The 10,071-nt window shown below is 43.7% G+C and overlaps 1 protein-coding gene across 1 annotated transcript; it reads right to left on the reverse strand.

Annotated features, from left to right (window-relative positions):
* Positions 1 to 1,564: 1,564 nt before the first annotated feature.
* On the reverse strand, positions 1,565 to 8,399 carry T265_02142 (hypothetical protein; the record flags this gene model as incomplete). Its single annotated transcript, XM_009166316.1, has 3 exons — positions 1,565 to 1,705; positions 8,084 to 8,279; positions 8,338 to 8,399. The coding sequence occupies 3 exons, from the start codon at positions 8,397 to 8,399 to the stop codon at positions 1,565 to 1,567; spliced, it is 399 nt and encodes a 132-aa protein (XP_009164580.1).
* Between the last annotated feature and the right edge of the window lie 1,672 nt (positions 8,400 to 10,071).

Consider the following 10,071-nt stretch of genomic DNA (forward strand, 5'->3'; position numbering starts at 1 on the left):
TGAGAAGTATGTAAGGCCGCGAACTCCTCGTTGTAAGCAATTTTCAGACGATTTTAGGTACTTTTTAAACTGCACCACACAACAGGCAACTCAGAACTTCTCACTTTTCTAGTTTAGCTAGCAGGATTGGCCCAGTATTCGCCGTAACTACATGTATGTGACTCACAATTGAGCTATTCCCTGACATTGATTCCACAATTGACACAAAACCCCACCAGGGCCAGTTCGTGTTTTGATCGTGCCGGCATGTGGGTTGCTGGTTTCGGTTTTCAAGACAATCAAAGCATACTTGCTGTCAAAACAAGCTCCTTTAAAAACGAGAAAAACGGATCGATATTAGAACACGCTTTTGAATACTGGCTCAAGAACCGCGGTGGACAGTTGTTTCCTGGGCGCGTTTTGAAGGAATACTTGAACTGTATGTAATTTACATTCCTTTTGTTCTTGAGCAGGCAAGAGTGAGGACAGTCCTTAACAGTTTTGCACAATATTGCATAACGATTTAGATTTATTTGTGTGCCTGTTATCGACAGGCGAGCGCGGACTGATGAGTCCATAGGAAATGTGGTAAGCAGGAAGCAGTGCAACAGGTCAAATGACTTTGGAAATGCAAGTAGACTTTGTGAAGCTTTCCACCTATCTAGAAGGAATCTACTTCAAGACAACATGAACAGTCTCTCAAATCGGTGAGTTCGCTGTAAACATTCTCCGTTAACGTGTGGAATGGTCAAGTATGTTGCGAGTCAGTCAACGTTGTTACTTTGTGCTATACTTGCGTTCTGCAACGACCTGTTTTACTGTACTCATGGACAACTGATTTAGCTTCAGATATGTGCTAGCCAGACCCACACTGGTAAAACAGTTACAGCTGTTTAGATCTGAAAGGTCTCTTCTGTGAGGTGGACTCGCCTAAGAGGGAATAAACAGAAGCAAAAATGAAAAAAACGAGTGGTACGATTGTGTGAAAACGAAATTTAGTACATGTTGCCTTGACCTTCGCATAGCCTAAGCAAACTTGACTTATCAACATTCGTGGTGCTTTAAATGAAAGATGTCACATTTGGTTTACCCACGATCCCAGGATAAACAAAACACTGTGTCCAACTCATTAATCACTGACAGTCGACAACTGCGGTGCGGCATTGGAGGGCCGAACGTGAGTGAGAGCGAATCCTGTGAATTGTTTCGAAGGTTACTGCGGCAATAACGGGGCAGAAATGTTTCAGTCCGATTAAACCTGTTGAAAATAGCATGGGAATCGGTTCTGAGGGAAAATCGAGAGCAGCAGGATACCAAATGTTGCTGTAGAATGGTCCTGTTCCGTTCTTATCTTATGCGCGACACAATCACGAATAAAGCTCGACCTCATGATAATTCCCCCGTTCATTTGCTTACTTCATCTATATACTTTTAATCTCTACTCGTTTTGCTCATTTGTACGCGCAAACTCACCTTGCCGAAAAGGCCGTCCCATCCGACACCTGTATGCTAGCATGTCTGTGTGAATGTGCGCCGCTGACTCACTTACCCATGCGTGTTCCTGTCCCGTTTGCTGAGCCTGCCTTCACTTGTTTTCCCATAGGTACTGTGTGTTGGCACCGCCAGTGCGAATCACGAGACTGTCGTCGGAACTGGCAACCGCAACCCCGTTTACTGGGCCAACATTCCGATCACTGCTGTTTGATGTGTGGATGTTGACACTGCACTGTGCCGATCAATGACAAGCTTGTGAACATGTTGATGGTACGAACGTGGACAATTGAGGTTTTCGTGCAAATTTGCTTACCCTTGTGTAAAAAGTACTGCGTAGACTTTCGAACTCAATTGTTCCTTTTGATATTCGGGATTGCCGTATCGGGAACGTGAACAATCACATTAAACGATTGTTCATGTTATCACGGAAATAGTTAAAGATAATCACTGCTTAGTTTGTCAAATAAGTAAAACAGATAAGAAGTCGGCCGCCTCTTTTGAGGTAAATTTGACCAGAATAAGTTCAGAATTCGTTTGTTGAGAAATGGCACTAAAATCCGTTAGAAGATTCAAGGAAACACACAAAGCTGACGTAGTTTTGGTAATGACCCTTTTGAACAACTCAGAAATTTGGGTGGTGGTTGTTACCTTTTGATAAGAGTTCGTTCGTTCACTTCTAATTTTTGCTGACCCGCCGTTCTCAACTTTTGATCAATCACCGAAACTCGGGTCTATACAACAATATCTACAAGACAAACCAGAGAGCATTTTCTGAGATAAGCGGAAGCAAAACAGTCGGTCCACTTTTCGGGCCTTGTTTTGTCAATTCACAAAGAGGCATGAATGAATTAACTTCATCAAAGCCAAGATTCAGTCGTACAATACAGTTTCCACCCTATCAACCTCAGGGGTTAAGAAATCCAGCGGACGCACGTTTTCATCGATTGACGCTTGATAACCTTTCTCGTGGCTCTTCTGTCAAACGGTAATTTTCATTCTGAATGTTTTGGTTTCAGTTGACGGGATCAGCAAACCCAACAAGAGTCGCTCTGAATATTGCGCATGTTCTATACCACTCACATACCAACAAAAGAGAAGTACTCTGCTCTAAAGTTGTACTGAGGTTGGTGTTATAATCAACTCCGGAAACCCGGACTGACAAGTCTAGTATTTAAATTGCGGGTTGCTACGCTCTCTAACTTGCTTATGAAGCATGAATTTGATATACATATATGACATCTTTCTCATCTATCAGCGTGCACAGAAGGCTTAATGTGAGACACCAAGAGGCCATTTCATCCTAACGCAGGAAATGACCGAATTAAAATGGCAGTACGCACTACGCGTTGTCCGATAAGGAGGATGTTCTGTGTATCAACACACCCAGGAAGCTTATTACCAAAGGTGGTTGGAGTACATGGTACGGTTGGATTTTTCCGAATTCTTTGACGAAATGACAACGAGCAAAATTTTTTCTGTGGGACGACAACACCTGTACTCGTATGTTCAAATTTGTGTTCAGCTAAGTTTCATTATCCCAGTGGCACTTTAGCCCCGCGGGGCGCGTTCATGCAATCCGGTGATTTTGAAGCCTGTTCGGAGGCTTCCTCTTTTCCATCCCACCAAAGTCAGTTCATTATCCGATCTTATGCTATTTTTAGTGTAAGAATAACAAGTTTCAATGAGTAGGATGGTAGGAGCTGCCTAATTCTTATCAGCTTACGAATCTTGGGAGGAGTGTAAGAGTCTGCATTACACATAATACGTTACACATAAGCTGGATTCTTGCTTTTCTTGGTTTGCCGAGCTCCATGACACATAATCCCAAGTGTTGGAGTTAGTTCATGGTTAGCATTTCGACTCAATACAAATTAAGTGTAAAAAACAGAGGCCAAGCACCAGGAAAGCGGGTTGCTGTACCAACTGAGCTTGAACGGACTCTGCACTCAAGTCATATAAAAATGCACTCAGATTCCAAGTCGACTGATCGCACTTCTACCTGATGGACCGGTAGCCAGTAGCTGCCAATTGTTCTACCAAGCTCCTTATGTGACATCTGTGTAAGAATTTATGATCTTGGTGAAGAGTTATCACATTCCTACCTGTTCTGAATAAAAATAAAAATAGATAAACAGTGATATGTTTTACCGGGACAATAAATTTAGCAATCGGGTCAATTCAGAGGAAAATTTAATTTACAAAATCGCCTAAATTTAGACTTAGCCTGTCAACTGAGAGTGATTGATTTTTCAATTTCTGGAGCCTATAAAGTGACAGATTCATCATCACAAACCATAAAGTTCTCTGTCTAAAGGATAGACCGGAGTTAACCGGTTGCTACAACGACGGAAGGACTGTAACTCGGTGTCGCGCAGCTGTCCCTCTGATCAGGAATCAAAAATCACTTTCATCAAGTTTAAATGGATAAAACAATCACTTCGAAACAGAAGAAAAAACTATCCAGTATTCATAAAACAATCACTTCGAAACAGAGAAAAAACTATTCCAGTATTCAGAACAAACGTTTTCAGGTCAACGTACCCTTTCCATCCATTTTTAGGACACTTCGGTCCCCGACTAGTTAGTATTGTTATCAGAAGACGAGAATGTATACATTACTGAGTATTGCCCATTTTATCTTAAGTTGCCCTTTTGACGTAGCTCTTTCTGTCCAGGCAAAATGTCAACAATCACATAGCTTTGTACTTCGAACCCTTGTCCCACTTTATGGAAACTCTCGAGCAACACCTACGCAAAATCGATTTTCGACTGCTGATTATCCCCATCTTACAAATCTTCAGGGCTTTTCACGAATCGTGACTGTTAAACTGTCCCACGTTCAGTTCTGGTGTTAACTGTAATCCGTCATGCTACTACCTCTTTTCACGTGCATACATGAAACGGGCCATGTGGCTTGCTGCCACAGCCACTTTCTGCGCCCAATTTCGCACTATCATTGATCGCGCAGGAATCAATCAATGCAACAGCCTTCTGACGGTGTGGAAGTTGCCTGGGAATGGCTAGTAAGTAGACCGTATGAAGTTGACACGCACCTCTGTAATTTGTGGTGGTATGACGGCCGCTGATTTATCAACCACATGTTTATCTATGCCTGTTGTGTTTTTTTCACTGGCCCTCGTCCAGCAAGCGTGCAGGCACAGGTACCCAGCGCAAGCAATATATCCTTATAATGCAGCTACTTAAGCTTAATCAGTAGCGAGTTAGGGAAGGCTGGTAGCACATGCTGGGCAGCGCTTTGCTCACTGAGCTGATCGGCAACTGGCGAGGCCGTTATGCAACGACGAACGGATTGGGGATGAAAATTTCGCGGATAAATTGCCACCTCTGAAAACAAATTTATGGCGAACAACTAATAAGAATATTTAGGGATAGTCGGAAGCGACGTCTGCAGGTTCCCTGGGGTTAAAACTGTGGATTGGTTTTCGGAGTGCCACAATTTACTTTTAGCTAAAAATCACTACTGAAACAAACGTGTTACTAAAAAAACGGTGATCAGATCTTCCTGAGCACCTGCAGCTTCACCTGAGTCGTTGTGTACAAATAACGGCATGGAAGTGAGAGCGGTAGAGGAAGCGTTGAGCCTGTTCTGGATTTTCTTACGGTGCACCAATGTGTGATTACCAACTGTAAAATTTGTCCGATGAACGTGGTTAGCAATGATTGATTCGAACGCCGCATTGATGCACGATCCGAGCTGCAGCACTTCATATACTAGTCATACTGGAAAAGGTGAATGAAAATATCCCCTTGGTGACTTACTAGCCGACAGATTTGTTTATCATACAATAGGGAAACCAAGGGTTTTAGCCGCCAGTGATAGTTTTTAGATATGACTGCTGTCGCGCAAATCTTATGATGATGACACATTGGTCGCAGGTGTTTACACACAAAAAACGGCCACCCAAATCGTATCACGACGGGTGTCAGTGTAAGCGCGCGCGCGACAATCGAACACAGCTGACATGTCAGTGAACCGCACACCGCAACATCTGTCACAAGCGTAACCATCACGTACACGTAGCGGGGATTCTGTCGGACAAACTCTTGGGATTTTCCGGAGGTCGTAATTACTAACGGTGTCAGGATACTGGACTACTTAGACGTAGTGATTCGCTTGGTTCAAATTTCAGTAGTTCCATAGTTTAGATGAACTGTGGTGCCCATAAGGACAGTGCGCTATAATAGTTTTCCAGCCTAAATCAGTAGTTGGGATACTGATATATGAAACGCACCACTGTTTAGATTCGGCTGCTAGTGTACACCAATCTCCCATGATCACATACTGCTATAATTGCTGTGAATAACAAGGGGCATTTTTTATCATTCCACTAGAACATGATCAACATAACCACTTTGTTTTTGTCGAACTAGTCGCTGTTCCGGTAGATAAAACTCATCGTAATTCGGTAACTATGATAAAGCGTTGATGTTTAGCATAAACACACAAACAAGTTCTAATTGTATCGAGAAGACTGTGTTTCTACCGAATTCCGGGCATTGGAGAACTGATTTCGATCAATATTTTCAGGAGTAGAAGCCAGGCTCGGTCATTCGTAACATTTCTTTTTTAATGACTTCCCTTCTTGGATTTCAAATACAGGCACGCGTATTCGCACAAGGTGTTACGTTCCAAGCTAACATGTTTTATTTTCTACTAAAATACGTGGTTTGTCGTTTCAATAGTATGTTTTTATCTATATTTTGGTATTGAAATGCTACTTATATTGCTTAAGAAACTGTACCCAACCCATGCTTCAGTCGATCGTTCCAATCGACATTATTGTGCATTTTGGTGCGTTTTACTGTCCAGCTTCGCGTTTTTATCTCTTACCAAGATTTGGAACAAAACGAGTTCCAAGTAAAATATCACTTTCGTCAGCAAGTTATGCTGTTGGATTTGTACAGAGCTATAAAGTGCGACGCATCAACGCTTCTTGATGTCATCGTTATCCTAATTATGTGACGCTAAAAGGATAGTGGTGTATGCAGGTCAGCTCTCCGTATCAGTTACTCGGCTGTAGCGGCCTGTATGGGCAAAGAGAGCTTGCTAAAACGAAGTAGGTCTAATCTGTTCAGTCGGTTTCGGATCTCGCAATACCTCACTCTGTTATAATTCTTTTTTCAAGGAAACAAGAGTGCGAATCCACAGTGCAGCCCATTTCTGAATGGAACTTACTGCCGGCTGGTCATGCATTGGTTCGGCCCGGTGAGACACCCCAGATGCAGATCTACTTATTGTTCGGCAAGTGTTTCTGAGTCAACCCTATCAGTGAAGTCGTTGTCCTGTTATTCCGACTAGTTGGATACTGCGGTTGCAATGGTCCACGTAGACAATAGTGTCCCTAGTTCAGTCGACAGTTCCCCCACGCGCGGTGTGCTTGTTAGGCAAGATTATAATTTGGGAAAACGGGAGCAAATATCATCTTTCCTTCATATGATTGTGTGTCTCTAGAGTGGAAGACAAATAGAGTTGTGTTTTTTAACCTAAGTGCTGCTGCACTCATTCTAGAGTGCGAAAACTAACCGTGCAAAATAACACGCACAGGAAGTTTATCACTCAGTGTTTCCTAGAATAGTCGCCCAGTGACGAAACCGAACCCTTGCTATAAAGCATCAGTGCGTGAACAAGAAGAATTAGCGATTTCCTTTTTTAGGGTTGAAAGTGCCGGAACGGGGCCAGTAGCATGGGGACTTTTGTTCGCATAATGCGCATCCTTACGATGGATTCCATTAATCTACAGTTCCGTTAGTTTCAAGATACACAAGAGCTCAGACGTGGACTTTTAAACAAGTAACGTTTGAGGTCATGGATGTATGGTCTCAGATTCCAGCCTACTCGAAGGGGTCGGAAAGGGACGCGGACCGTACCGTACTGTATTACTTATACCGAAAGAAAAAAATATTGTAGTTGTAGTAACTTGACGGTTAACATTACCTTAATTCTATTACATTGTCCAAGTGAAGTTGTGAACCTCTGGGACGTACTCAAAACAAAAAAATCGGAGAACTCCCAAAAAATAAGGCAGTTCTATGGACATCTGTGTGGATCTTCCAGATGGGAAATCAAGCTTATGGAGACGGCTTTTCGTCTGTATCGATATTTCAAATGGAGCGTACACTGGGGACATTAGTAGAAACTGCTCGACTACCATACCAACTCTGGGACCGTTAAAGTTTGGTCCGCGAGGGTTGTCCTTATCAGTACCGTTACATTCCAGTCAAGTTCAGGCACGATAGGGCAAAGAAATGCATTGTGCGTTCGATGTTTTCTACTCTGTACGTTTGAACACCCAGAAGCTGCTTGGAATGATAGGAAGCCACGCAGAGTGCGGCAGTCCGCAAAACTCCAGAAAGAAACCCTATTTGAGGCGCACTGCTGGTGGTTTTTGTATCCGGGTTTTGATCTCCACGGCTTGGCTTCTTGTGTAGCGTGGGACGTCAGGAAGTCAACGGTTTCGATGGTCTTGCAAAATATTGTGGCGTGGGACGTCAGGAAGTCAGCGGTATTCGATGTTCGAGAGGATGTAGCGACGGCACACGTCGGTTCTGAAATGTGCAGATATACGGACTGGTATTAATGAGTTCATACGGTATACACAGCACACATGCGCACAGGTCGGGCGGGACAGAAGAGAACACCGGAGCGTGGTAACGACACACGTGTATTCAACCGAAACCGAAATCGGAAGTCGGGGGTGTACAAAGTTGAGTCAAGGTCAGTTGGGGGGGTGTACAAGCGGGATACTCTTCCCTGTCCAGGGCCCGTGGTGACCCGTCCGTGGTACCTGCAATAGGGGAAGAGAGGGAGGGAGAGGCACACATAATGTCATATGATAGACATACAATCCGGTACAGTCGGGTTTCAACTGCGTTACACTTGGGTTTCTTGAATGGTGAGCCGACATAGTGTTTCAAGGTCACAATGAGTATTTAGTGAACAAAGTGAGGTGAAACAAAGCAAAATATGCAACACGAAGCTGCCCCGGGTGCTTTATCACCCCATTGTTACTACATCTTCCCAGTTTTGTCCTTTTAGATAAACCATTCCACGTTCCAAAATGAAAGCGCTATCCCCTTTGAGAAGACGGCCAAAATCCATCTAGTTTTGCAACTTTTCTTCCTAGGTAGATACGGAACTCGAGCTTCTCCAGAACACTTTCCTACCCTATATTTACATTTATTTGTGCGCTGTCATACTGGGGAAAGCGACAGGCTTTGGGGTAATATCATAGTCGTGATTAGGACATTGACCCAAAGTTGCTGGAGTAAATAAGGAACATTGAAACCGCGGATACACGAAGATAAAAATACACTTATGCATTTTTGTGCACGCTGCAGAATCTCCCATTAGTTTGCGAATATACACTCATCTGCAACCTAATTTGGTTATTTCGAGAAACTCACATGGAACCCAGCTGAATCTCTCGTTTATGATGTTCTCAGGCAACTGAATGTGCTGCACCAGGCCGCCTCATGTTTCAGTCGCTACGAGATTTGAAATATCTCGATACATGTATATTTGTAATGTACTACTCATAAGGTTGCTGAAAATCCATCGACAGCCCACGACAGATTTCGCCCTTCTTGGAGCTCATCAGGTAGGCGCAGTCCCCGGGTTTCCGTCAATCTTATGTTCTACTTGAAACCAAAATGCACGAAATTAGCGAATATACACTCATCCGCAAACTAATTTCGTTCTTTCGAGAGACTCACCTGGAACCCAGGATGAGTGTATATTCGCTAATTTCGTGCATTTTGGTTTCAAGTAGGACATAAGATTGACGGAAACCCGGGGACTGCGCCTACCTGGTGAGCCCCAAGAAGGGCGAAACCGGTCGTGGGCTGTCGATGGACTCCCATTAGTTTCATGAAGGAACACTGCTCTTGAGGTTACCGAAACGCCTGTATTGAAACAGAATTTGACGCGATTAGGAGATACACACGCTCTCACGGATGCTTGCATGCGGGCAGAATGACTTGAATAGTCATTGGTTATAACTAGCCGCGCGTGGAGATAAAACATTCATAACAGACCACTAGTGTTGAATCTAACTTGACCTTATGGTAATTCTTCCATTCATTTGCTTACTCCGCCTATGTACTTTTGATTTCCAGTTGTTTTGCTTATTCATACCCGCCACTCACCTTGCCGCAGAGGCCGTCATTTCCGACACTTGTGTTGACATATGTCTCTGTGAATGTGCGCTGCTGACCTACTTGCCCATGTGCCTTCATGTCCCGTTTGCTGAGCATTCCTTGACTTGTTTTCTCATAGGTTTTCGTGTGATCGCACGTCCAATGAGAATCACGAGAGCGTCATCGGACGGGACGACCGCAACCCACGCTACTTAGCCATGATTCCGCTCGCCGTCATTTGTGACAAATCTGTGGGCTTGTTGACCCTCCGAACGTGAACAGTACCGTAGAATTAGGAACCCAATTCTTCCTTTTGATATTCGGGATTGTCGAACCTACGCGTCACTCAAATTTCCGTATCGGGAACCCCAACAACAAGAATTGTAGCTCTATGGGTTGCTTAACTATTGATCAGGTGGCAGTTGATCTCTTCACCGAGCT

Source organism: Opisthorchis viverrini, assembly GCF_000715545.1.
Source record: "Opisthorchis viverrini unplaced genomic scaffold opera_v5_25, whole genome shotgun sequence".
In the NCBI taxonomy this organism is placed as follows: domain Eukaryota; kingdom Metazoa; phylum Platyhelminthes; class Trematoda; order Opisthorchiida; family Opisthorchiidae; genus Opisthorchis; species Opisthorchis viverrini.